Raw genomic sequence first — 27,489 nt, 5'->3', positions numbered from 1 at the left:
TGAATGAGCAGGAGTATGTCAAGTTTTCTGACAGAAGGCTAAGTGCTGGATGACTTAATTAAACTGGAATGTTTGAGTTTTTATAGACCCTAAGAATTGGCTCACTTATAAAACTTCATTTTGCATTTATAGAAAAATTCTGATCCTTTGAGTTTAAGGATTACCACAGGTCATGGCTATGTAAGGGAATTGTTCCTCGTGTGATTTGATAGCCATATCTTATGCTACCTACATCCAGTGGAGAGTGATCTACCTAACATGATACATCCAAGTTTTTTATGTAGTTTAAAGTTAGGATGATAAGCCGACAACAAAACAATGTATCATCTAATAAGCCAAGGAGTGAAAAGAATCCAAGTAAAACATTTATAGGATGCTTGCGCTGGTCTCCTCGTCACCCTTCCACACGAAGGGGAGCGAGTTTATTACTTACTTTCCACATGGTCATATGGAACAGGTACGTCCGAGCTTTAAGTTTATCTACAGGTAACCATGCTGTTTTTCGTTAGTCCTTGGATTTATTGGCTCAGTGGGTTGAATTGTGTAACTGCATCCTTTGAAATGATGTTTTTGCTTAATAATGTCAAAAACCATAAGGAATTACTGTTTAATACAAATAGCTGTAGTCAATGGACAACCTGTACAATGAAGAGATATATAGTGACCTGTAAAGGATGATATCCCACCTCTCTTTTTTGACTTCCCTCTAAATTTGGAGCTGCAGTATAACATATGCTATGTGGACTCAATGCAGAATCAGTTTGTTACTCAATGCAGAATCATTTTGTTACTCCATGCAGAATCAGTTTGTTACTTCATGCAGAATCATTTTGTTACTCAATGCAGAATCAGTTCCTACAAAAACTACATAAAAAATAGATTTAATCAAATTCATGAATTAATAACATGGAGGCGTTGAAAAGGTAGGAAGTGGCTTCCTATTCCCAAATAATACTGGAGATGTTTTAATTGTGCTTATCTATTGATAGGCAATTATAATGGAGAAGATTCAATGAACCTAATTGTTCTACTTCCTTTTATTAACTGTTTGATTTTTAAGCATCCAAGTTATGTTCTGTTTAGAGAGAATTTAATTTTTATAGTTGAGGATTATGTTTGATTTTTAGAAATTAATAAAAAAAATCAGAGTGCTATTGACAGGCCGCTGTGGTGGTGTGGTGATCCATGGCCGCTGTGGTGGTGTTGTGATACGAGTTGACATACGAGTTGACTTGCTTGAGCCATTTAGCACAGAAACTTTAGGTCGACTGAATACTATTCCAAACAACTTTAGGTCGACTGAATACTATTGCTTGAGCCATTTAGCACAAAAACTTTAGATCGACTGAATACTATTCCAAACAACTTTAGGTCGACTGAATACTATTGCTTGAGCCATTTAGCACAGAAACTTTAGGTCGACTGAATAATATTCCAAACAACTTTAGGTCGACTGAATACTATTCCAACATAGTCATTACTGTCATTACTGTCATTTGACTGATCGACTGAATACTATTGCATTTATTATTACAATACATTTTGAATTGGACATTGCACCGGTTCATGCCACTTCCTTCTTTTAATAAGTCGTTGGGCCTTAGGTGTTGGTGGTGACTATCTGGCTGAGTTTTTCTTTCTTTTTTAAATTTCTTAGGTTCACATGCAAGGGATCGCTGTTGGAAGAGCTGTAGATTTGACACGGTTTGAGCGGTACGAGGATCTGCTTAAGAAACTAGAAGAGATGTTCGATATTGAAGGTGAGCTCTGTAGGTCTACAAAGAAATGGCAGGTTGTCTACACCGATGATGAAGATGACATGATGATGGTTGGGGATGATCCGTGGTTGGCGATGATCCATGCCAAGTTTCCCTGCATGCTGATATGGAGCGGGGCAGCGGTCTATAATGCACATGCAATCCGAAGAATTGTTGATTGCAGCAGAGGTTGGGTGTTTTGGTTATTGTTTGTTCTTTTGTCGCGAGGAGCTCATAGTGCTTGCTTGTTTGGACCCAACTGGGCTACCAAAGTTTTCCACTGTGTACGGCAAGGTACATGCTGTTCATCTTCTTTTTTTTTTTTTGAAATTTATTTTCTACCTTTTGTACTCGTTGAGACATGTTGAATCGAGCTTTTGTACATAAATGTATAGCCTTGTATCTCTTGCTTGCAAGTGAATTGCGCCAAGTTTTTCGTGAGGAAGAAGCTTTTCAGTGTTTACAAACTTATCAATTCCTCCTGCTCAGGCTGCTGCTCTCACCGAAATTCCAAATTCCACCGGCCTTCAACTGCTCGCAGTCAAAAGAGAAGAAATGATTACAACTGTGAAGAAGCTCAAGTTTTGGTCTAGAAAAAAAGAGAAAAAAGAAGACTCACCACCAACTCTATTATCCTCCCCCACCACCTCGACGACCACCACCGCCACCACCCGGCCACTATTGCTGCTCATACTCCTCCTCCTCAACCCAACCCTCGGCTCCACCCTTACCACCATGGTTGGATGCTGACTACATCTACGAGACTCCTTTGGCACCTCCAGTCCAGCCTGCTCCAGAGTTTGCCTATCACCATCATGATCCAGTTCCAAGCCAACAAGAAACTGCTTTCAACACCAAGGTCAGCAGCAGCAGCACACAGTATCTCCATCCAATTCCGACCACATCTTATCAGCAATAAACGGATCCAAATCCTGTGTATGGCGTACCGGTTATACAAACACAAACGCCCAAAGCAACAACAACAAAGGAGAGATGTTATGCTGCCGCCTCCACCACTCGGGTCCTGAATTGTGTTGTCGGCTTCGGCATCCGTTTACTTCACTGCTTCTGTCCGTGTTTTTGCATTCGTGTAGGAATCCTGCAGTAGCGAAATATCTCAGTTAAATTGTTGTACAAGGCAGACTGGCAGAGTAGCATTTCTTAAATGGTAAGGTATATTGGTATGTCAATTTAATAATAGTTGTACGCGCACTTAAGAATTATACATGTCATAGAATTTGAAAGTATCGTGACAAAAGCCCAACAAAGAAAAAACACCCAAAAAAGCCAACCAAAAAAATGCGTGCATAGCATCCAAGTAGGAAGCATTGGGGCCGATAGTTACATCGCCAGTCATCAAACCAACGTCGGAAAACTCCTCTTTGAACTCTCTATACTTTTGGTTGCTCAGTGCTTTGATTCGTGAAGTGTATATCACTCTCTGCTTTTTTCTTAGAGACATTGCAATTGCATACGACGCCACCACCGTTTTCCCAGCCGATGTATGAGCAGACACCTATCATAATATACGTCGAATTCGAAAATGCACCAATTCACAATTTCATTTAAAAAAAAACCCATTCACAATTTCATTTGAAAACATGGAACCAATACAATAAGAACAGGGTTTCACAACTAACTGATAACATGGAACCAATATAATAAGAACAGGGTTTCACAACTAACTGATAACTGAGAACACGGTGTGGTAAATAGCGGATTACGAGACTTTCATAAAACTAAAAATTGAAGGTCTCGGGTTTGAAACCTGCTACTGGTGTGGAAGCCAAACTTGTGGTCAGGGAGAAGAGGAAGGGATGGATAACCGTGGCTTGCCACCAGGTGTTCCCCTTTGGAAAAAAAAGAAGAGAACACGGTTTCACAGCCTACATATCTGTAAACAGGTTAAATTTGTAATAAGTTACATTCTTCCTTGTGGACAGACTTCTAACAACTCTTAGAGACGAATCTCAAGGGGCTAACCTTGGTCGTTTGTGATCACGAGATCTATGACCTGCATGGTGCCTCTTGTGTTTCCTTACAGATTCTTTGTCACCATCGGATGAATCTGTGGCATCATCCAAGCCACTTGAGTGTCTCCTGTGGCTAGATTGGCTGCTACCCTGCCGAGGTCTGTCATCACTGTCAAGCTTGCGATCCTTGTTTCTAGACTTTCTCCTTGATTTTCCATGTTCGGAATGAGTTACCCTGTCAGATTTTTCGCCTTTTTCCCAGCCAATTTTACTGTAGTAGTAGACTTCCGAATCAAAATCACTTGATTCATCTCTTCCCTTAGATGGACCTGGCCTACCAGAATCGCAACTCTCTGAACTTCCAGCCTTTCTTTTAGAAGTATGGTATATCTCATTCTCAACGGAACTATTTTCGGGTTCCCAGCGATCCTCTTTGTCCGTGAGTACATCAGAGTTGAATCTTGTATCATCTGGACCCACACTGCTGGACTCATGGGTTCCACGTGATTTCAAATTTTCAACTAGAGAATCAGCTTCCCTCATCTATATGCTCAAATGATCACGCCCATGTTTCAAATCTAGTGTTGGGACTTTATCATCATGTGAAATATCTGACACTTCATCCAAGCGTTTTGATCGTTTCCAAGCATGACTAGGGGGCCTTTCTGCATTGTTTTCTAACAGATCATCACTTAAGTCAGTACTACAGGACCTGGTGCTTCTTCCCCCGTGATTTGAGAATTTAGAAGCTTTGCTGGAGTGTGACGAGGGTTCCATGCTTTTCCTCCTACTGTCATGCTCATCACCTTTCATGTTGTTGTCTGACCGCTCTCCATCAGTATCACGAGCTCTGTTCTTGATGTCCTTATGATCACCCCGACATCTCACTTTCCTCTTTTGCCCAGAATGTCTCCCATTGTCCTGGTATGCAGCATCTTTGTCTCTGTCCCTATCTGACCAGTCCCAATTCACTTCATGATTTTTGTTCTCCCGATCCCTATATTCATCTGGGGATTCTACTTTCCGCTGTTGGCTTGAGCTTTTCCTGGTACCATGCTGTGCTCTTCTGTTCCGTTGCGACAAATCCCCATCAGATTCAGTTTCATAGGTTTTGTTCTTATGGTCCCTGTTTTGCTGTCTTGAGTTATGCCTAGTATGTCCACGGTGTCTGTCTCTATCTATTTCCCTCTCCAACAATTCTCCATCAGATTCAGCATCCCACTTTCTGCTCCTCCTAGGGTTGTAGTTTCTTAAGTTCTTGTTCTCTTCACACAGATCCTCATCACCTGTACGCTTCTGACGGCATGTTCCCTCTAGAACATAATTTTCATTGTCATATCTTCTACCAGAATCACTGTCCCTCCCTCTAGATCTAGATCTTCGCAAGCCATACCTGCCATGAATCTGGAAACTATGAGAACCTATCTATAAGCAAAAACCAAAGAAAAATGCAAGCTAATATAGAAGAGTTGAATGACATAGACCAACAAAAATAAGGAGCACTAAATCTAACACCTAACAGAAAACTACGCCCTCATAGAAATTCATAATACATAAAATAATTAAATCAGGAGATTATAGATTATACAAACTTCACCCAAATTAAAATATCGCACGTCAAGCACCTGGAAAAATTTAGCACAACAAAATAATTCCTGAATGTGGGCAGTTGTAGTGTCACGTTACCATCACCTGCTGCTTTCTACCAAAATTATTTACTTGCCTCAGATGTATAATTGCATATAGTTGGAACAAGATATATATAAGTGTGTGTGTGATGGAATTTTTTTGCTATGTAAATACAGGCATGACAACAAGACAAAATTACTAGAATGCAAACTCTCACATGCATGATGGTCTGTCTTTCTAGCTATTTTGCATGGAATTCAAAGTAAACTGGGAAGTTGAAGTTGTTGTGACTTGAATGAAAAATACCCAATCTAATACCATGATAAGTTGTGCTGGTAGAACGCAGGCCAACTATTGTTTTATATTCCAAAAGCTACAGTAACACAGATCTCAGAAGTACTATAGACAACACATTCAACAGCTGCTGCTCAAAGTAAAGCATACCTCTCAGAATCTCCCAATGACATCTTGCTAGAGTTCCTCCACTGTCCAAAATTTTCTTCCACCATTGGTTTATCATCCGCATCAGAATAACCAAATAAAGCAACCATTTTTCTCGCCCAGAATTTTGGGGGTGGTCTGTCACTATCAGCCCATTCATAGTCTCCACCAGGATTGCGGAAACAGTGGATAAAATTGCAAGCTGTACCACGGGAACATGTCTGCAACATTAAACAAGAATGATTATCAACAAGAGAATCCTCAGACTTCAAGGTTAGAATTGACATATTAAAGCCAAAACTTAGTTTATTACTCCAAAACAAAATTCTGTAAAATCTTATTCAATCTGAAAAGTACAACAAAAAAATTTAACACCAAGACAAAGTACGAGTAAAAAAGACAACGGGAAATGAAGGAACTGACAATACCTTGTACCTCGACTTCATATATTCCCCACATATGGCAACCTTCCATCTGGTCACATTGATAAATTCACAACTTATCTGCCAAAAACAACAACTAGGTCAACAAACCACCCCTCAAGATGGCGATGCTAAGAATGCAGGGAATTCAGAATTTACGGAAGTGAAATATAATAAAGAGATTCAAGAAAGAAAGGGATATCCCAAAAATGTTTAGTCAAATAGCAAGCAGGGAAGTTAGTTAAACTGATAGCCAGCTGCAATTAGAAGCAATTATACAACTTGTATAGATATCAATTAAATTAAACTTCAAGGTAGGCAGAGATATGACGGGTGCTTTTGCACTACCAACATGCAAACAAACAATAGAATAGCAAAAACGAAAAATTTCCTCATCACACCCCATAAGCACTTATTCAAATACAAAGAAAGTGCAATACCTGTTTCCCAGCAAAGTAGCGGCCATTAACAGATTGATAAGCAACAACAGCTGAATCCAGTGATTTGTAGTGTATGTACACATTTCCCCGCAAGTGGAATGCACCATTTCTGCAAACCTGACACAGATACTCCATTTGTCACTGTAAGATTACCAACCGAAAATTTGTATGGCGTGAATAGGAAAGTAACAAGAAAAAGTCTAGAATTTCAGTCCATTGCCCTTTTACTTTTGAAAACATATGAAGTATTTTGGTAATCACAAAGAAGCTGTCAGAAACCTTGAAATTTATAATTTCTCCAAACTTCAAGAATTCCGTATGCACATCCTCATAAAATTCTTCATAGCAGCGCTCAATCTCCTCATCAGTATACTGAAAAGAGGGAAGCAATATGAAACCAGGAAAATTATATCATCAGCATATACTAAAATAGAAAGAGGCAACTGGCCTGTCCCAATATTAAATTTTGTCAAGATACAAAACAGGTGAGCCATACATCCTCCACCAAAACACGGAAACATCAGTGTGTTCAGAAAGGTATGGCAACTGTTTAAAGACACTAAGAATGACTGTTTAAAAAAATTAACAATATTGCAACTTTGCATTATAAAAAGGTGTAATTGACTTGAATATCAACGTAGATGAGTCAACTAACAAAAAATAACATCGTACATGCCTAGAGATAAATGAAGGAAAACATAACACAACATGGTGACACTCAAAGATCTACCTGATACAATAGAATCTTAGAGAAAAACTGTAAACAGAAAATTGGTAACTATATCATCAAAATAAGAAAAGTTTTCCATTTCTAACCAAACATTCTGCAAATAAGAAAAGCTTATTATATGATTTGTACCTATTTTTTTGCCGTGAAAAGAAAGAATTTTATCAAAACAAAAATTTACAATTAGTTAACAAGAAGCACACCAGCAGCCAGAAACAAAAGGAAATTAACAGAGATGTATGGCAACCTCATAAAAAACTATGATTGTCAGTTCATTATAATGCTTAATAATAAAGATCATAATGCTACAAACTCCAACTGAATTATTTACGTTCTTCAGATTCTGATTGTGGAAAAGATAAGCAACTCAATTTTCATAAAAGATTCTTTCTTCTTTTCATTTCATTTGCCTTTGACATGTTTAGAGTGGAAGAAGAGTTAACTGCATTCAGATAATTCTAAAAGTTGTAGCCAACCATCACAAACTGTGGGATGTAAGATGTGATATCAGACAGCTTTAACACCTCCCACAACAGATATATTGCCCAACAAACTACGAGTTGTTGAGGAAGAAAACTTGTAGGATTACTACAGTAAACTCATGAACTTATTATACAATTGAACACATAGAAGAAAAAAAAAAATCTCAATATGGACACTGAAGCATAATATCTCTCACTGGCATAAAATAAAAGAAAAATCATGATGAAAGACGACTATAACATCCCTTAAAAAATACATATTTTCTTGTAACTCAGCTTTCTTTTAATTGATAAAACGTTATGTTTGCAATTAGAATAAAAGTTACTTCCAAAGCATGAGAACACATGTGTAGAGATACACATCAACCCACACTTGGTTAATAGAGGTCTAAATAAGAAATAAATAGGGAAGAAAACTTATGCCATAAATGGTAATAAGAATAAGAAAACAAGGGATACGTTATGTGGTAACAAGTTACTATTGCCAGCAAGGAAGGATACACTATTGGGGTATCTTTGATTCCAACTGAACCAAGGCTGAAAGCTTGAATCCCCACCAAAGCGAATATCGCAAATGAATCTCTGATCAATCAAGTCAAAGAAGAAGAGTACCATTTCACAAATGAACAGAATAAAAAATGAACTAAGCCACATTCCTGAACTAGGACACATGGTATGCAATCAAACACAAAACCTCAAACAAATAACAGCTCAAAAAAAATGATACAATAGTCTATGATGATTGATGCTTGAAAACAACCACAAACGACGGGAAAAAAAGTTCATTTGATGTCGGATATGCCTACTTAACATAGTAGGATTAGGAACAATAAACCAAAGGTTTCACAGATTAGAGAAGGATATGAAGACCCCCAAAGTCAGAAATAGGATACAAGAATCACAGGAAGGCATGACAGCATTAACAGACCTCGAGCCCCTCATCCTGCTCCCAAGCAAGGCCTGGACCATTGTACATGTTCTTGATAAGCAGTGTGGAAGATTTATCAGGACAGAAATGGACTCTGCTACATCGCTGACCAAACCGACAAGCTCCAGTTTTCAAATGGAAAGGGCAATGAGCTTTATCCTGTCATATATAAAAGTACATAACTTAAAGAATTATAGACAGTGATCTTCACTGTTGATCAAAATAGCAGCATCAACTCATGAACTATAAGAAGTATTGTCAGAAGAGATATAAAGATTAAAGAGTTATCAACACATAAATGGGTAATAAGGGCAATAATGAGATGACAGAGGAATACCTGCTCAGTTCCAAAATGAGGTACTTGTTGAGCAACACTCTCGATGAGCTGCTGTGCTGACATTGATGAACTTTTATAATCAGAAAAAGCTTCAGATTGTGGAGGGAGAGGATTTGATATAGGCCTATCAGAATCCTGTCAAACAAATGACAGCCTCTACAATTAAACTCATCAGTAAAACCAAAAATGAAACTTATCTGTAGGATAATCTATCCTACAAAATATCTATACAAAGTTCCAGATTCATGTTGCAGACCTTCTTTCTACTTTCTTGGTCAGTGTTTTTCTTAGGAATCTTGACCCTTTTCTTCTTGAGAATGATCTCATTTCCTTGCCAGATGATTTCAGCGGGTCCTTCTTCATAGTCCCACTCATCAACCTCATTACCGTCATTTGCATTTTCGACCTGCCATATGTACCCCAAGCTAAGTGAAAATCCAATTTTAAGGCAATAAGTATATTTCCTCCCAAACTATTTCCAAACCAAAAGAAATTTGAACCATAATGCTAAGAAGGAGTTGATATGCCCTGTAAATAGCATTTTAAACTATCCCACTTCAAGCAGACAATGCATATACCTTACCTGTCAAATATAGCAGAAGGGCTAACCAAACATTAACAACTTTCATTTCACAAACACTATACTTTTGTTTCCAAATCAAAGACGACGCCTTTTACCACAGGCATGAAGCTATCATATCAACTGACAACAGAAGCATCTTGCACCCCTATAAAAGGACCACTACCCCACAAAACGGGCGTACAAATGATGCTATCTTCACTAAACAACTTAACCAAAAATAAACAAAGGAAATCATACATGTAACAGAATTAAAGCACCGGTACGAATAGCATAATTAGAATCCAGAAAGCAAATGACAACTAAATAACTAATATATTTAGCAAGACGATAATTAATATATTCAGCAAACTATTCTTCCTGAGCTACATTTCATCACTAATTCAACCAAGTATTTCTGTTTATCATATTTCGAGCACATTCTCAAACACAAATTGAACAAATAAATCAATGAACTACAAAATTATGCTGCTAATTTACGTAATCAAAATTCAAAAGTTGCAGTCCAAAGCATAAAGATTGATAAACAAAAAACAACCTGTTCATTCCGAGACAATTCGTCTTCTTCCTCAAGAGCCTTGATTCTTCTTTGTTCTTCCTCTTCTTCTTCTTCGATTTGTTTCTTCCTCTTAACCTCCATGGCTTCCATCCACGCCCTCTCTCGCTCCTCGAAAATCTTCCTTTCTCTTTCCGACCGCTCGGCCTCCTCGTGCTCGATCATCGTAATCTTCGCAAGCTCTAGAGGATTGTTGAGAATGGCGTCATGTTCCTCTCGCTCTTTCAGCGCCATCTCCTTCCTCGTCTGCTTTCTCTTCATCTTCTTCATCGCTTTCCTCTTCTCCTTCCTATTCGTCATCCCTTTCTCTGCTCCCAAAGAATCCGTTCTGGGCACAATACCTCCTCCTACTCCTTCTCCTTCTTTTGCCGCTGCTTCAGCCAGTGTCGACTCCATTCTCTACCACTTTGTTTCAGGCCTGAATTTAGAAAAAAAAGGTTGCTCAGCGGTTGAACAAAAGGCAGGGCAAGGGCTTTGGAAGGAGAACTCAATTTGAAATCGTTTGAGCTGTGCACGTTGATCTGCCGTTGAGTTGTAGGAAGGCGATGGTTGTTGTGGTGGTGAGTAGGTTCAGTGAGATAGAGAAATGGGTTGTGGCGGGTCGGATCAGAAGGGCAACCAAGGATTTGGAAGAGTCGGTGGCAGGAGGTGGTAGGGACTTTTTGGAAGTAAAATAAAAAAGGAAAAGAGGGGGCAGAGTTGGGTTTTTGAGGGTTGGCGGAAACAAAAGAGACGAGTATGGGTGGGCGGTGCGGTTTTGAGTGAAACCAAAACTAAAATTGGAAGTTTTTGCGGTTCGGTGCGGTGTGGTGTGGTTTTGAAGTTAAAATCGAAATGAAATTAAACCATTTGGTTCGGTTCGGTTTGGTTTTAAACAGTTTTGGTTTAGTTTCATTGTTTGAAAAAGCTATTATGGTTATCTAGTTGTATCTCATTTCATCCAATTCAATAAAAAAAGTATTGGTGTTTGAGTCACAACTAATTTCTTACTAGATGCCCACAAGTATTTGAAGGTGAACAAACAAATAGTTTGAAATGAAAGCTACACCAGATTTAATAAACAAGTAACAAGCTTTGACTTTTGACATTAAAAACAAGTCCTTCGATAACCCAAATGCAGCATTATTTATTGTAGTCAACAACCAAGCATGCAATACACATTCAATCTTAAGTTCAAGAGAGTTCACATCATGATGTAGGGATTGAAATCAACATGCAGCCCAAAGTAATGCGAATATCTCCTTAATCAAGGGGGCGGATTCAATTCGTGTAGGTGTGTGCAGTGGATATATAATTGTTTACAGTGGAGTCGATAGACCGAAAGAAAAATTACCATCTGATCTAAGAGATATCACATACGATTCAAGTAACAAGAATAGTTAAATGAATGCAGAGCAAACCCAATTCAGAAAATGATTAAAAACACTGCTAAAAACACTGCAGATCTAATTCAGTCCAAATTATGAAGCAAGCAAGCAGATACAACAGGTAGAATTGAAGAAAGAAAGTGCTGACCGAGGATCAGTTTCCAAGGCGATGTGGAGCGCTTGGTTGATGGTAGAGTAGAGGTTCAATTATTTGCTACCAGTGCCACGAACAATCGTTCCATCACCGGCGGCGGAGGAGGAGGAGGAAGAGGAGGTTGCACAACTCCAAGCCCTTTAACCAATCCTCCAAATCTGCTCAGCCGCATTTAATCACTGAAAACAGAGAGCGAGCCAGCTCAATCTCTTAAAATGGAAGACTCAAATCCCCTTTTGATTCAAAACCCTGCCCTAAACCTAACCCTAAAATTAATCTCAAATATATAAGTAAATTTCACTAAAACAAGTTATAAATCATAATTCTTACCATACTATAGCACTCTGAACTCTAGAGGCTAGGAGCTGGAATGAAGGGGAGGCCGGAGGGGAGACCGAGAGAGAAAGTGTCTGGAGAGTCGAGACCGAGACCGAGACCGAGGGAGAGAGTTAGATGAATAAAGTTGAGCATTACAGATTAGAAGAAAGTAAAGATTTATGAGGTCATCTTATGATGTGGTTGAGTCCATGATATATGTGGTTGTGTTCAAATTAAATGTATGAATTCAATGAAATAATCAATTAAAATTTGACATTTAATAAATTTATGCGGTTTTGGTTTTGGTTTGGTTTCAGATGGTCGGAACCAAAATCAAACCGTTTTTCCTTCATTCGGTTCGGTTTTAAATTGAAATCATTTTGAAACCGCAAAATCAAATTATTCGGTATGATTCGATTTAATTTATGTTTTGGTTTCAGCTTTCGAGTTCAAGTGCCCAACTCTTGAGATGAGAAGGGAGGAAGCGCTTGGGGCTTGGGGGATGGAAAAGGCGAATAAAGAAACAAAAATAAACAGCTCTAGCCCACCAGCCACATCCCCTGGGCGATGAGCTCTAGAATCCCCCTCCCCCAAAAAACAGCTCCAGCCCACGTTAAATCCACTGGGCTCCAGGAGAGAGCCCGACTTCTCCTCCAGGCTCAAATCGACACGCCCAGCGCCTGTGCTATGTAGTACTAGGCAGATGCCACGGTGACGTTAACCATAATTTTAAATTACTTAAAAATTATAAAAAATGGTAAAAAATATATTAAAAATACTAAAAAAATTTACCTAACCTTTCGTTAAACATCATATCTAAAATTAAAAATAAAATTATCCTTAATTATTTTACTAAAAAATAATAAATATACTTTAATACCAATAGCCTTGGCTATTTAGTTAGTGGTGGAGATGTACTTTGACAATTATTATTCACTAAAGGCAATTGTTCACTTGGGGGATTGTGTTGCCTATAACCAAGAGACGCCTTTTAAGGGTGGAAGTGCTCTAAGGGAGTAAGGAGTGGGCTAAGCCTCACAATCGGCTAGCAATAATATAGTTCAAATTTGCCTTTGGCTAGAATCAAACCCAAAGTTCTAAAAAGTGCTAAGCGCTAGTCTGGCGATGTGCTGGGGCTTAGAGCCTAGGCGGACTAGGTGGATTTAAGTGAATTTAGCATATTTTGTATAAATGTAAAAAATTATACTTGTATTGGAAATTTAAGAAAGATAAAATACAAATAAAACAATACATAAATCATAAGTACTATAATAACTGTTTAATCAATTTACTACTAGCCTCTCCGCACGCACTAACGTGTGTGTGAGAGGCATTTTTGCATCACAGGTGCTACGCGCCTCAAAGATGTGTTGTTTAAGATATTCTTATATTTCTTAAGTGATTATTTTATAAATTGTAGGTGTGTGTCCATCACAACAATTTCTTATTATTTTCAACCATCTAACTTAGTCTTTTTGCACTCGCTCATTGTACAGAAAAAATGAAATTTATGAATTGCACCATAACCATTCCATATTTTTTTTGCTTGCTGATTATTATGGTGTCATTTTTTTTTGTTTGGCTGATAGAATTTGGTTTCACGAACTAAACTATGCTTGGTCATTATTATCACTTTGGTAATTACTGATTAACAAAAAAAATAAAGTTAATCAGTGTAGTTAGAATTCTCTTATATCCATCAGTATCATTTTACCCATATATATTGTACAGGAAGAAAATCAAGAGTTGGGTTCCTTAGTCAATAAGAGATTAAAAATGTTGGATTTCATTTTCGTTTACTATGATAATGGTGTTATGGTTATGCATGCCATATTGTCATATTGCCATGTTCGTTGAAGAATTTATCAGCATATATTCCATCCAATTTGCACATATGTGAGTATCTCTCATACAATTTTTACTATTTTTCCTTTAAAACAAGAATGAAGATAAAATGGGAAAACATAAACGATTAAAAAAATCTGAAAATATGACATGTAATTTCATTTCTAAATACATGCTGATAACATTTAATGTCCTTAAATCAAAATTTTCAGATTCATAAGTTTTCAGTCAAAGTTATAGGCTAGCTAAGGATGAACTTGCCACCCATTTGCTTGCACTTGATGCTTTAGATTTTCATGGTTAATCTGCAAGCAATGATGATAAAATAAGAAGTCTAACTATAATGCACAATCCCAAATATAAAGTTTGTAACCAATATAACCTAAATACCTTTAACTTTGACAATTTTCTCATGGCAATACTTTTACTCCAGTTACTTTTAGAATACTGAAAGATAAATAATTTGTCAAGTTTGAGGTAACAAATTGTAATCATGTTTACAAAATGGTAAATCACCAAAATGGTCCCTGAGATTTGCATAACTCATCACTTTGGTTCCTGAGATTCCAAATCGATAAAAGTGGTCCCTGATATTGTCCACCATCCATCATTTTGGTCATTCCGTTAAAAACTCTGATAAGTGTCCCTGAGCTCTTTGCCGGAAGTTTGGGCAATTTTCAAAGCTTCGTAACTCAATCGTTTCTAACCAAATTCGACACATAATATATCAAAATGAAGATAGGACAGTGTAGAATAAGATTATACCTATTTCAAAGCCCAAGGGTTGCCATAGATGACCGGAAAATAGCCTCAAAGTTGACTGGTCTGAATGAAAACTTGAAAACTCGTCGGAAACTGGGTAAACTTTAAACGTTCATAACTTTTTCAATACTTAACGAAATCAAGTGATTCAAAAACAAAAATCATACTTCTTGACGAGACAAAGAGAATGGAACCTTTTTCGACAGCTAAATCGCAATGGTTTGGCCGGAAAATGGCTCGAAAGTGGCTAACTAGATACTAAGACAGCCACTTTCGAGCCGTTTTCCAGCCAAACCACGACGATTTAGCCGTCGAAAAAGGTACCATTATCTTCATCTCGTCGAGAAGTATGATTTTTATTTTTGAATTACTTGATTTTGTTGAGTATTGAAGAAGTTATGAACGTTTAAAATTTACCCAGTTTCCTGCGAGTTTTCAAGTTTTCACTCGGACCAGTCAACTTTGAGGCCATTTTCTGGCAATCATTGGGCTTCGAAATAGGTATAATCTTAATCTATACTTTCCTATCTTCATTTTGACATATTATGAGTCGAATTTGGTTAAGAAACGATTGAACTACGTAACTTTGAAAATTGCCCAAACTTCCGGCCAAGAGCTTAGGGACACTTAACGGAACAAGACAAGAACAACGTGCACAAACAAATATTTGTATTTTGATGATTTTGGGTTACAATCTCTCTCAAATTTGATCCTCTGATTCGATCTCCGTAAGGTGTTTATTTGTGGATGTTTCGTTGATCCAAGGGCCGTTGAGGCTTGATCTTGGATGAACTGTTGGAAGTTTCTTCAAGGGGTCGTGGGCTTGATCTTTGAAGGTGTATTTGAGCAGATCTTCAAGGAGTCGTTGGGGCTTGATCTTGAGGATGAATGTTTGTTCAAGGGCCGTTAAGGCTTGATCTTGAATAACGGTGATGAACGGATCTTCAAGGGCTTTTGGGCTTGATCTTGAAGAACAGTGATGAACGGATCTTCAAGGGTTTTTGGGCTTAATCTTGAAGAACGGTTGGATGTGTGGATTTGTCGACGTTGTTGATCCAAAGGGCCGTTGGGGCTTGATCTTAAGATGAACGGATGATGAACGATGGTGCTTTCTTCAAGGGCCGTCGGGGCTTGATCTTGAATTGGTGGAAGTTCTTCAAGGGGCCTTTGGGGCTTGATCTTGAATTGGTGGATGATTGTTGATCCAAAGGGCTGTTGGGGCTTGATCTTGAGTTGGTGATTGTTGATCCAAGGGCCGTCGGGGATTGATTTTGGAAGAACGATGAACGAGGAACGAATAACACTTTCTTCAAGGGCCGTCGAGGCTTGATCTTGAGTTAGTGATTGTTGATCTAAGGGCCGTCGGGGCTTGATCTTGGAAGAACGATGAATGAGGAACGAAGAACACTTTCTTCAAGGGCTGTCGGGGCTTGATCTTGGAAGAACGATGAACGAAGAATGAAGAAGGCTTTCTTGATTCTTCGGGAACCTGGATGCTTGAGAGCTTCAGAGTTTCAGAGCTTCAGAGCTTCAAGGTGTAATATGAATTGGTTCCCTCCTTGAAATGAATGAATTAGCCTTCTATTTATAGAAATTTCCAAGGCCTAATTTTGAATATAATATTCCAGATGAAATAAGTCATTTCTGCCAGGTGTTGACACGTGTCCTGTTTGATGACTTTTCCAACTTATTTTGATTTTTTGTTTAGACACACGCTATGTGTAAAATTTATGTAGTACATGAGCGTTAAAACTTTGATTTATCGGTCAACATTTATTTACCGAAATTTCGATGTCTACACCTCGATCAAAATATTTAAACAAATAAGGTTTCAGTCTAATAATTAGGTTGATTAAGAACCGGAACCAAAATGACCCTTATAAGAATTTGAGTAAAAGAAAAATAACAAGGTTCTTTTGAAATGTTACAGGAAGATGTTGGGATTCTCAAGGATATGGGTTGGGATTTTTACAGATTTTCCATCTCATGGTCTCGCTTGTTACCTAGTAAGACAATCAATATGGGATATTAAAAATCTCTAATTGACTATTGTTTTAAAATTATATACTATAAATATGATGATTATTACACTTCTAATAATGCAATTACACTGTTTTTCTTTCTCCCCAAAACTTTTTGATCAGATGGTAAGCTAAGTGGGGGAGTGAACAAGGAAGGAGTAAAATATTACCAAAACCTCCTCAATGAGCTTCAAGCCAATGGTTATCCCCATGACTCCTTTGCGACTAATCTTACCCAAAAAGAAAAAGATAATACTAATTACTGTTCATTTCATTTCTGTAATGTATTAATTTTTAAATATTGCAGGTATAAAACCCTTTGTGACACTCTTTCATTGGGTTTTTCCCCAGGCTTTGGAGGATGAGTATCTTGGCTTCTTAAGCCCTACCAGTGTGTAAGTGAAATAATAACTTCCTGATCAGCACTTATAAACTAATGAAATGCTTAATTTAGAGTTCAAAATTTAATTAAACATTTTATTTCATATATAGGAGTCATTTTGTGGACTTTGCAGAACTTTGCTTTAAAGAATTTGGTGACAAAGTTAAGCACTGGATCACGTTAAATGAGCCTCAAACTTATAGCGTCCAAGGTTATTCAGTCGGAGCATTTGCTCCAGGCCGATGCTCTAACCATACAAAATGCAAAGAGGGTGGAAACTCGGCGACGGAGCCATATTTGGCCGCGCATCACCAACTTATAGCTCATGCAGCCGCTGTAAAAGTGTATAGAGAAAAGTACCAGGTAAGTTTTAAATATATACATATATGTATACACACACACGTACATATTACATATAATCAAATATTAATATCGAATATGCATGCATGCACAGGCTTCACAAAAGGGCGTGATTGGAATAACAGTTAACGCAGGCTGGTCCGTTCCATTTTCTAATTCAACGGAAGATAAAGTAGCTGCAATTAGAGCACTTGACTTTTCGTATGGATGGTACATACGCTATTCTAAATAATTGGATCACTAAAGCAATTAAACTATTAGACCACTTGATCTACAATTCACATTTTGTTTTTGAAACTTGCTTAATATATACTTGAAAATTTCGATATAATTATAGGTATATGAATCCAGTGACAAAGGGTAGCTATCCAAAGATTATGCAAACCCTAATTGGAAGTCGATTGCCCAAGTTCACCAAAGAGCAATCCAATATGCTAAAAGGTTCGTGTGATTTTATTGGATTGAATTACTACTCATCGTCTTATGCAAAAGATGTTCCTGTTAAGGCTGCACAGCCAAGCCAGTCAACCGACGCTCAGGTCGAATCATTAAGTGAGTAAATTTAGTTAAAAAATTTTAGCTTCCGATATATAATTTTTTTAATCAAAGCACCACTAACAAGACTTTGAAAAATGAATATTGTTGTGGCAGACAACCGCAATGGAGTCCCTATTGGTCCAATGGTACGTCTCCTATATATACAACAAGTTCATACATATTAAACTTTTAAACCCTCTTACCTCATACTATGATGTAGCTCACACAACTTTACATGCTTGGTTTAAGGCTGCTTCAGATTGGCTTTACATTTATCCACGAGGACTTCTTGATCTATAAACTTACACAAAGAGAAAGCATAAAAATCCAGTTATTTACATCACAGAAAATGGTAATTAATGTCAAATAATATATACATACATACACGTATTACCATTTATATTTCCACATGAAACTAAATAAACATCACTTTTTTTTTTCGCAGGAGTTGACGAGGCAAATGATCCCAAATTATCATTCGAGGAAGCTCTCCTCGACAATCAAAGAATTAAATATTACGATGAGCATCTTTATTATGTTCAAGAATCCATTAGGTAAGTGATTTAACAAAAGAAAAGATTTGATTTGTTCTCATTTCTTGGACGAACATGATTGTATCTAACATTTGATTAAGCAGGAAGGGCGTTAATGTGAAAGGGTTCTTTGCGTGGGCTTTGCATGACAACTTTGAATGGGCTAACGGTTACACTGTGAGGTTTGGTATCATATATGTGGATTTTAAAAATGGACAAAAAAGACATTACAAACTCTCAGCTCGTTGGTGGAAGAATCTTCTTAAAGGTAATTCCCACTCGGGTTCTAAACATAATTCCTCAAAGGGCAACACCAAACCCTCAAAGGGCAACATCAAAAACTCGGGTACAAAACCTAAATCCTCAAAGGGAGACATTCTTTAATTGCTATGTGGATAATGAGTTTCATATATATTGTCAATAATGAATATGTTGTAAACATTCCTAGAATAAGTGTGATTGTGTAAATCCTAGATTAGATTTGATTCTAGTTATCCTTTCCTATTACAACTTGTATTACTTGGAGGAGAATGAATATCTTCTCTCCCCTTACTACTATAAATAAAGGCACAATGTAGGAGGGATAACAACACATACATTCCCCTACAATTTTACAAACACACATCCCTCTCCTCTCTCTCTCTGCCACCGGCCCTAGTCTCTCTGTCAGATAAAAATAGACTACAACATGTTATCAGCACGCTCCTACCGCTGCGCTTAGGAATCTGACGTTGGAGATTTTTTTTCTGCATCAAACCAGTTCATCCATATCATCACGCAATCAGGTTCTTTCCAAACAACGGTTTTTAACTCGATATTTTGCAAGCCCTGATAGCATGAATATTCACCATGATGCATGACCCAACTTTACGTTTAACGTATTTTAGATTCTACATAAATTGTGTATGCTTCATCACCAAAATTGCTACAATTATGTGAATTTGATATTTGTCATGAACTGAATCTTACATATGTACATGCATTGAAACTATTATTTGCATATGCATCAACGTAAATATGTGATTCATTAGAATTATACATGCATATAATATAATTGAATTAAAAAAAAAATTTGCGATTGGGGAATTAGGGTTCTTCGAACCCGTGCCTTTGCATCACGCAAGGCTACAACGCAACCAGGCCCGCAGCCTGCGATGGCTAGCCCATCTTCTTGCAAGGCCTGCAGCCTGCATCCCCATGCTTTCCCGAGCCGAGAGCCCGACGCCCATCGCGTCCCCAGCAAACCAACCCCGACACCTTTCATGGTGTCCATTGGCCACGGCATGGCCTGCAGCCATTGCTTTGAACCTCTGGTTCACGTCGCCGACGACTAGAAGTCGTCCCACATTTCAAATTGAACTAAGATTCACCGGAATCTCGTCGGATTTTTTTAATTCGATTTCAATTTTTTTAGGGTTTTATAGTTGTTGATACGTTGAGATTTCCTTATCTCCGTGGTTGTCCACGACAACCGTGACTCACTCTGAGCTCCAACAACCTCAACACGACCACCTGCAGTGGCGCCGTCCACTTTTTTCCGGTTTTCTTCCCCTGCCAAGCACACCCAGCACGGCTGGGATTTTTTTTGGACCTTTCCCCGAGTCCTATCCGGCCTCTGTCTCTCAGCCCCATATGAAAAAAAAAACAAATTTTTGCTGGGCTCGCTTGCAGCGGCCCAGCCTGCAAAGACAAAATTTTTTTTTGTTTGTTTATTTCCTGGGCTCACCTGCTGCGGCCCAGACCGAAAAAAAAGAATTTTTTTTGTTTTTTGGGCCAACCTGTAGTGGCCCGCAACAACCCATTCCCTTCTCACCCCGTGGGCCTGCAGCCTACACCTGGGGGTTCTCGGCCTATTTTTTTTAGGCCCCGAGATTTTATTATTTAATTTTTTTTAAATAATTTGGGTTTTCATATTTTCCCCACATCTTAATTTGGCCCGAAGTCCAAATAAATTCATTCAATTATAGTTATACACCTAAAAGTTATATTTCTTGCATATACTTGTTGCATATTTGTTTGCATATATATTTGTGTTTGCCTGCAGGAATATATGAACCTGAAGTTCATAATTACTTTGAAACCCGAAGTTTCTTATAAACATGCCTTGTTTGAAAACCTGAAGTTTTCACTTAAAAATATCACCCATGAAACCCGAAGCTTTTCATGCGAAATTAAGTTTTTTTGAATAAATGAAATTATTTTGAATTGATACTTGTTTTTATAAACTTTTATGCATGTGACCGATTCAAATTAATTTTTCATTCTAGGTATGACTAGTGGTAAAGTTAGTTGTCTGGCAGATAGTGCAACCACGCATACTGTTTTGCGTGAACGCATCTATTTCACTAACTTCGTACCTAAGAATGCACCTTTGACAACCTTCTCAGACCCATCCAACCTGATCGAAGGATACGGTAAGGCAGGTATAATGTTGTCCAATGGTACAATCTTGACCATTGCTGAGGCACTCTATTCTCCACGTTCCGGAAGAGCGTTACTAAGTTTCAAGGACATTAGAGATAACCATTACCACGTTGAAACCCACGTAGAAAACAGAGTTGAATTTCTGTGCGTAACTTCCTACGAATATGGCCAGAAGCGTATTCTAGAGAAGATGGAGCGTAACCCGAGTGGTCTGTATACTACGACCATACGCCCCATAGAATGCCACTATGTGGCCGGCCCTACCACAGGGACCGCGCACGAAATTACACTTTGGCATGATCGTTTGGGACATCCTAGACGAATAGCGATGCGCCGTATCCTCAAAACTTCACACGGGCATCCACTAACTCGAAACTTAGGTTCGATCCATGAAATTGCATGTCAAACATGTTCTATGGGAAAACTTATTAGTAAGCCTTCCTATGACAAGATTCGTTCGAATCCTCCCGTTTTTCTACAACGGATTCAGGGGGACATTTGTGGACCGATTCAACCTCCCTGCGGACCATTTAGATATTTTATGGTTTTGGTTGACGCTTCTACACGTTGGTCACACGTGTGCTTGTTGTCCACAAGGAACGCTGCATTCTCCAAACTGTTGGCTCAGGTTATCAAGCTCAAGGCTCACCACCCTGATTATTCGATCAAATCTATTCGATTGGATAATGCTGGAGAATTCACATCTAAAACTTTTGATGACTATTGCATGACGGTTGGGGTTGAAGTTGAACATCCTATACCCCATGTTCACACCCAGAACAGCCTGGCAGAAGCTTTCATTAAGCGTTTACAAATGATTGCTCGATCGTTAGTCATACGTACCAAGCTCTCGATCGCTGCTTGGGGCCATGCAATATTGCACGCAGCAAAGTTGGTCCGCCTGAGGCCTGTTGCGACACAACCATTTAGTGCCCTTCAGTTGGTCACCAGATGCGAACCCGACATATCGCATCTGCGCATTTTTGGTTGTGCGGTTTATGTGCCGATCTCGCCGCCCTTACGTACAAAAATGGGGCCTCAGCGAAGGATGGGAATCTATGTCGGATATGATTCTCCTTCGATTATTCGTTACTTAGAACCTTTGACAGGCGATCTGTTTACCGCTCGTTTCGTGGATTGTCACTTCTATGAGACAGTCTTCCCGTCGTTAGGGGGAGATAAGAACGTCAACGTTCCCAATGAACGACACGAATTATCGTGGACGACTCCCACTTTGTCTCATTTAGATCCCCGCACTGTTCAGTCTGAAGCTGAAGTGCAGCGCATATTAGATCTCCAGAGCATAGCTCAGAGCATGCCAGATGCTTTCACCGATCTAGTGCGCGTGACAAGATCACATATTCCAGCTGCGAATACGCCTGCAAAGATAGATGTACCAAATGTACGACGGACTACCCTCCTGGAAGCCCGGGACGCCAATTCTAGTGATCTGATGTGAAAAATAAGTTAACACACAAAATTAAACCCTCTTTTTATCAAATGTAGTAAAGTATGTAAGTAGGGATCGTTCTAGGCCGGGGATTAGGAGGGATTGCTAAACACTTGAAAACTGACTTAAAAACATAAAAACAAAATTTAAAACACTAAACTAGACTCAAAGAATGCAAAACTATACTTTAAAATACTTAAACAAACATAAAACTCAAAACAGCAACCTAATGACTCAAAATTGCCTAAAAACCACTTTTTGGGCAGTTTTGAGAACCTAACAAGAACTTGGACGAAGTTGGATGAAAACTTGAATCAAAACACTTAGAAACACAAATCAAAACACTTTCTAACTAATCTAAGACTTCAAAATAAAGGGGGATTTGTTTTGGACGAAATTTGAAAACAAAACAGAAACTTTAAAACAAAACAGATTGTAAAACGTTTTTGGATGAAAAGGATGGATAAAAGGCTAGTTAGGAGGTTCTTCTCCACACATGACACACTTGAAAACAAAATGATTTTCAGTTGTTCTTTCAATAAATTATGAAACTCAACACCCCAAGTTAATTAGATACGCTTAAATTAACCTTCAAGTTCTCCTTAAGTTAATGAATTGGATGGAAAAGCGCATACAACAATTCAAAGCATTCCTCAAAGGTTCCTTACGTGATGAGCACAATAAAGATACAATCAAGAATCATGAAGCACAATGAGAACTATAAGTGTTGACGAGGCATTCGTTACTATGATGAGCATGAAACTAGTGCCAAGAATTCATTCAACGCGATCGTTTTCAAGCGACCTTCACTACTTGTGATTATAAGATTGTAACTATTAGGTGAAACTCCCTCATAATCTAGCATCATATTCATGCATGAAAACTAAGCGTGCACTCTCAATCAACATACACAAATAAGTTATCAATCAAGTAGATGAACGAATTGAATCCGCAACTTATGAAATAACAACTGAATGTAATCAAATCATATTGCAAGCATGTACATGGTTTCGAATCACCCCCCAACTAAGGGGGTTTAGTTCCTCATTCTTGCAATACAAAGATACATAAAATTAGACATTAAAATCCAAGGAAAGAAAACACCTAAAATGCTCCAACTTGGAAAGCAAGTGCATCAATGGATCTCCCTTCCTCCTTGTTGCGGCATGAAGCTTGTGGACAGATTTTTGGGTGGATTTATGGTGTAGAATGGATGGGGAATGATATGGAGGGGTTTAGGGTGAGTGTGGAAGAGTGTTTGATGGTTGGAAGGTGGTGGAGAACTAGGCAAAGAGGGTGGAAGAAGGTGGAGTGGCTGTTATGTTTTCTAGGCACTAGAATGGTGTTTTTGGGGTGTTTTGCTTCCTAGGGTGTGTATGGACGAATTTATGTGATAAAATGATGAATATGGGGGATTATTCTTTGGCCAAGGGGTGTAAACATGTATTTATAGGCCCCAAAAACCTTAGAAAATCAGGTTAGGCTAGGGATGAAATGCATGGCAAGTTGGTGTGTGTGGTGTGCAATGGTCCAAGGGTGAAAATGAAGTGATGATGCAAAGTGTGAAGGGTAAAATGGAGTGGTCTTGTAGCTAGGGAGCATGAATGATTGTGTACATTGCATAGAGATGGAAAGGGAAGTGAAAATGTGTCAATAAATGGGTCAAAGGTGCAACAACATGTGTGACACATGCCATTGGATTCCAAATGTGAATGATGGAGCATCAATTGGTGCATGTAATGGATGTAAAGGTTGTCTAAAATCTAATGGGTGAAGGGAACAAGTGGTATCAAGCAAGTGAGTGAAATAATTAAATGAATTAAAGCATGAAATCAGAAATTATGTAGGGGACAAGAGTGATCAAGCATGGCATGGGAATCCAAAGGGAATTCTATGTGTTTTGCATGGCAAGGAGTGTGCAACTTGGAGTGACAAATTTTTGGGCTGAATTCTTTATCTTTTGGACACTAATTCTTCACATTCTTGGCCTCTTTAGTTCTCAAATTCGTCCATCCACTTTGGCCCATGCATTTGCTATCCATTCCAAGCCCGAAACATGCTCCAAAGGCCTCCAAAATGCATCTTCTTGCATACTTTGTACTTAAAGTCTTTCACTTTGCATGTGGGCTTCTTTGCATGTGTATGAGTTGTCATTGTTTATCCTTGCAATTACACACACACACTTGCACACACATATGCCCAAAACGTCCATCCTCATGCATGCAATCCATTTGAGCCCAATATTGATCCAACATGCACCAAAATGCACTTTTCTTGCCAAGGTTGTTATTAAGACCTACAAACAAATGAAATGGCTTTAAACATTAAAATAACTAAAGAAACACAACGTAAACGCACAAGAACAAGCCAATTAAGTCGCATAAATATGCTCCTATCATGATCCACGTACATTAGCGGCTAGCCAATCCTCTGCCCCTACACAAAAGTGTGGCAGACCCCTTGGTTCAAAGGATTCACACCCCCGGAAGAGGAAAACCACGGCATAAGGTCCCGAAGAGCCTACCGTGAATCCGACTATCGCTTACTCATTTTACCTAACTCATGAGGAAATTCTAGATTATGGAAGCGTCCTTGAAGAGACAAATCCTCATCCCGAGAATCATGAGATTTCGATCTATTATGCTAGCTTAGATGATGTGTGGCGTAGAAATGAGATGATTGTCGACGATGCATTAGCATTTGCAGTAGCTACTGAGATCACGTTGAACGATGACATTGAATCGCGTTCCATTGATGAATGTCGACGTAGAGCTGATTGGTCAAACTGGAAACAAGCAATCCAAGTCAAACTTGATTCACTTGCGAAACGTAAGGTGTTTGGACCTGTAGTTCCTACTCCTCCACATATGAAGCCCGTTGGCTACAAGTGGATTTTCGTTCGAAAGCGTAATGAGAAGAACGAAATTGTGCGTTACAAAGCTCGTCTTGTAACACAAGGTTTCTCACAATTCCCCGGGATTGACTATGACGAAACTTACTCACCCGTTATGGATGTGATTACTTTTCGATACCTTATCAGTTTGGTAGTTTCCGAAAAACTGGATATGCAGCTGATGGACGTAGTAACCGCGTATCTCTATGGGGATCTTGATACGAAAATTTATATGAAAGTTCCCGAAGGACTTACATTGACTGGTTCAAATATTTCCAAACCCCGGAACACGGTCTCAATTCGGCTGAGGCGTTCACTATACGGTTTGAAACAATCCGGAAGAATGTGGTATAACCGTCTGAGTGAGTATTTGACTAGTCAGGGATATGTGAACAACGAACTATGCCCTTGTGTGTTCATTAAGAAGTCACATTCCGGATTTGCGATTGTTGCAGTATATGTCGATGACATGAACCTCATCGGAACTCCTAAAGAGCTCGCGAGAACTGCTTCGCACCTGAAGTCGGAATTTGAGATGAAAGATCTAGGTAAGACTCGATACTGTCTCGGTCTAGAGATAGAGCATTGTTCGGATGGAATCTTAGTACATCAATCGAACTACACCCAGAAGGTGTTGCGCCGTTTTAATGAGGATAAATCGAAGTCTTCGAGTACTCCTATAGTAGTTCGTACGCTAGATGCAAAGCGAGATCCCTTCCGTCCGAAGGAGGATGATGAAGAAATTCTGGAACCTGAAGTTCCTTATCTAAGTGCGATAGGCAATTTATTGTACTTAGCTCAATGCACTAGACCCGACATCTCCTTCGCTGTTAATCTTTTGGCAAGATATAGCAATACACCAACACGCAGACATTGGACTGGCATGAAAGACATCTTCCGTTACCTTAAGGGTACTACGGATTTGGGCTTATTCTATCCCTACGAATCCTCGAGTGATGTCGCACCATATGCTCATTGGGTTGATTCTCGCCTTGTTGGTTATGCCGACGCTGGATACTTATCTGATCCGCACAAGGCGCGTTCTCAAACGGGTTATGTCTTTACCGTTGGAGGCACAACAATATCTTGGAGGTCAACTAAACAGACCTTAGTTGCCACTTCGTCTAACCATGCTGAAATTCTCGCCTTACATGAAGCAACTCGGGAATGCTTTTGGTTGAGAGCAGTAATGGGCCATATTCGAAGCTCTTGTGATCTTCATCCCGCCGTTAATGCCCCGACAACGATTTTTTAAGACAACGCAGCTTGCATCGAACAACTCAAGAAGGGTTACATCAAAGGAGACAACACCAAGCATATTGCGCCAAAGTTCTTCTTTACACATCAACAACAAGAGCATCAGAAGATTGAAGTCACGCAAATCCGATCACAAGACAATCTGACCGACCTCTTCACCAAATCACTACTGAAGGTGACGTTTCAGAAGCTTGTTCATGGAATTGGTATGCGTAAACTTCTGAGTTGTAACTTTGCTATTTCTCTTTGGAATTATGTCAAACTCAGGAGGAGTATCTTCTGGATACTTGCTTGATCTTAATGTACTCTTTTTCCCTACGATTAGGAGCAATTTTCCCACTGGGTTTTTGCTACCTAACTAGGTTTTAACGAGGCACCCACCTTGGGCTGGTCATATCCCTGATGACGTCCTGTAGATGTTTCTTTTGACTTTGCATTTCTCACACATTTTTCCTTAGACTATGGATTTTGTCCCTACTCGGGTTTTTGCCATAGCCTTAGGGTTTTTTAGTGAGACTTACTACTTATGCAAGTTCCTACCTTATTGAGAATAAGCGTTGTTCCTTGGAATCAATGCCGACGAGTCGACTTCCTCAACTTCTGCATGATGCTGAATCTACCTTAAGTATTTGCACACTCAAGGGGGAGTGTTGTAAACATTCCTAGAATAAGTGTGATTGTGTAAATCCTAGATTAGATTTGATTCTAGTTATCCTTTCCTATTACAACTTGTATTACTTGGAGGAGAAGGAATATCTTCTCTCCCTTTCCTACTATAAATAAAGGCACAATGTAGGAGGGATAACAACACATACATTCCCCTACAATTCTACAAACACACATCCCTCTCCTCTCTCTCTCTGCCGCCGGCCCTAGTCTCTCTGTCAGATAAAAATAGACTACAACAGAATAAG

General features: G+C 38.9%; 3 protein-coding genes and 1 long non-coding RNA gene across 7 annotated transcripts; 2 read left to right on the top strand and 2 right to left on the bottom strand.

Moving 5' to 3' along the window:
* Nucleotides 1–1,675: 1,675 nt before the first annotated feature.
* On the bottom strand, nt 1,676–4,278 carry LOC139192107 (uncharacterized). 4 transcript variants are annotated; one of them, XM_070813465.1, is made up of 5 exons: nt 3,741–4,273; nt 3,526–3,651; nt 3,103–3,273; nt 2,377–2,856; nt 1,676–2,288 (listed from the first exon to the last, which is right to left on the bottom strand). In XM_070813465.1, exons 1-3 carry the CDS (start codon nt 4,271–4,273, stop codon nt 3,210–3,212), a joined length of 723 nt encoding a protein of 240 aa, XP_070669566.1. In that variant the 3' UTR covers nt 1,676–2,288; nt 2,377–2,856; nt 3,103–3,209. The 4 variants fall into 4 exon arrangements, with proteins under 4 accessions (XP_070669566.1, XP_070669567.1, XP_070669569.1 ...); XM_070813466.1 differs by lacking the exon at nt 3,103–3,273 and having other exon boundaries at nt 3,741–4,278; XM_070813468.1 differs by lacking the exons at nt 3,103–3,273; nt 3,526–3,651 and having other exon boundaries at nt 3,741–4,278.
* Nucleotides 3,317–11,001, bottom strand: LOC103427073 (zinc finger CCCH domain-containing protein 5). The gene is made up of 9 exons (XM_029094939.2): nt 10,255–11,001; nt 9,393–9,542; nt 9,137–9,271; nt 8,800–8,958; nt 6,942–7,034; nt 6,663–6,779; nt 6,229–6,303; nt 5,804–6,021; nt 3,317–5,123 (listed from the first exon to the last, which is right to left on the bottom strand). The coding sequence occupies exons 1-9, from the start codon at nt 10,666–10,668 to the stop codon at nt 4,274–4,276; spliced, it is 2,211 nt and encodes a 736-aa protein (XP_028950772.1). The 5' UTR covers nt 10,669–11,001; the 3' UTR covers nt 3,317–4,273.
* Nucleotides 11,002–16,528: 5,527 nt separating this feature from the next.
* Nucleotides 16,529–18,203, top strand: LOC103407911 (cyanogenic beta-glucosidase-like). The gene is made up of 7 exons (XM_070813067.1): nt 16,529–16,724; nt 16,863–16,940; nt 17,047–17,134; nt 17,232–17,484; nt 17,576–17,691; nt 17,819–18,033; nt 18,133–18,203. Exons 1-7 carry the CDS (start codon nt 16,640–16,642, stop codon nt 18,201–18,203), a joined length of 906 nt encoding a protein of 301 aa, XP_070669168.1. The 5' UTR covers nt 16,529–16,639.
* Nucleotides 18,204–18,266: 63 nt separating this feature from the next.
* LOC139187585 (uncharacterized) lies at nt 18,267–18,868 on the top strand. The gene is made up of 3 exons (XR_011575927.1): nt 18,267–18,370; nt 18,464–18,572; nt 18,656–18,868. It is a non-coding gene; the product is annotated as an uncharacterized lncRNA (long non-coding RNA).
* The last annotated feature ends 8,621 nt before the right edge of the window (nt 18,869–27,489 follow it).

Source organism: Malus domestica, chromosome 15 (assembly GCF_042453785.1).
Source record: "Malus domestica chromosome 15, GDT2T_hap1".
Classification (NCBI taxonomy): domain Eukaryota; kingdom Viridiplantae; phylum Streptophyta; class Magnoliopsida; order Rosales; family Rosaceae; genus Malus; species Malus domestica.
The sequence above is the reverse complement of the archived record's forward strand: the minus strand, read 5'-3'. Positions and strand labels throughout refer to the sequence as shown.

What these genes read in the sequence shown, in the direction of transcription:
- LOC139192107 (XM_070813465.1), bottom strand. Translation starts at nt 4,273, where the DNA reads ATGAGGGAAGCTGATTCTCTAGTTGAAAATTTGAAATCACGTGGAACC. An exon ending in CGTGATCACAAACGACCAAG is followed by an intron (nt 3,652 to 3,740) that starts GTTAGCCCCTTG and finishes ACCTGTTTACAG; the next exon opens with ATATGTAGGCTGTGAAACCG. An exon ending in GGCTTCCACACCAGTAGCAG is followed by an intron (nt 3,274 to 3,525) that starts GTTTCAAACCCG and finishes ATATTATGATAG; the next exon opens with GTGTCTGCTCATACATCGGC.
- LOC103427073 (XM_029094939.2), bottom strand. Translation starts at nt 10,668, where the DNA reads ATGGAGTCGACACTGGCTGAAGCAGCGGCAAAAGAAGGAGAAGGAGTA. An exon ending in AGCAGGATGAGGGGCTCGAG is followed by an intron (nt 7,035 to 8,799) that starts GTCTGTTAATGC and finishes CCCTCTTTTCAG; the next exon opens with TATACTGATGAGGAGATTGA. An exon ending in TCATTGGGAGATTCTGAGAG is followed by an intron (nt 5,124 to 5,803) that starts GTATGCTTTACT and finishes GATTCATGGCAG; the next exon opens with GTATGGCTTGCGAAGATCTA.
- LOC103407911 (XM_070813067.1), top strand. Translation starts at nt 16,640, where the DNA reads ATGTTACAGGAAGATGTTGGGATTCTCAAGGATATGGGTTGGGATTTT. An exon ending in CTTGACTTTTCGTATGGATG is followed by an intron (nt 17,692 to 17,818) that starts GTACATACGCTA and finishes ATATAATTATAG; the next exon opens with GTATATGAATCCAGTGACAA. An exon ending in CGCTCAGGTCGAATCATTAA is followed by an intron (nt 18,034 to 18,132) that starts GTGAGTAAATTT and finishes TTGTTGTGGCAG; the next exon opens with ACAACCGCAATGGAGTCCCT.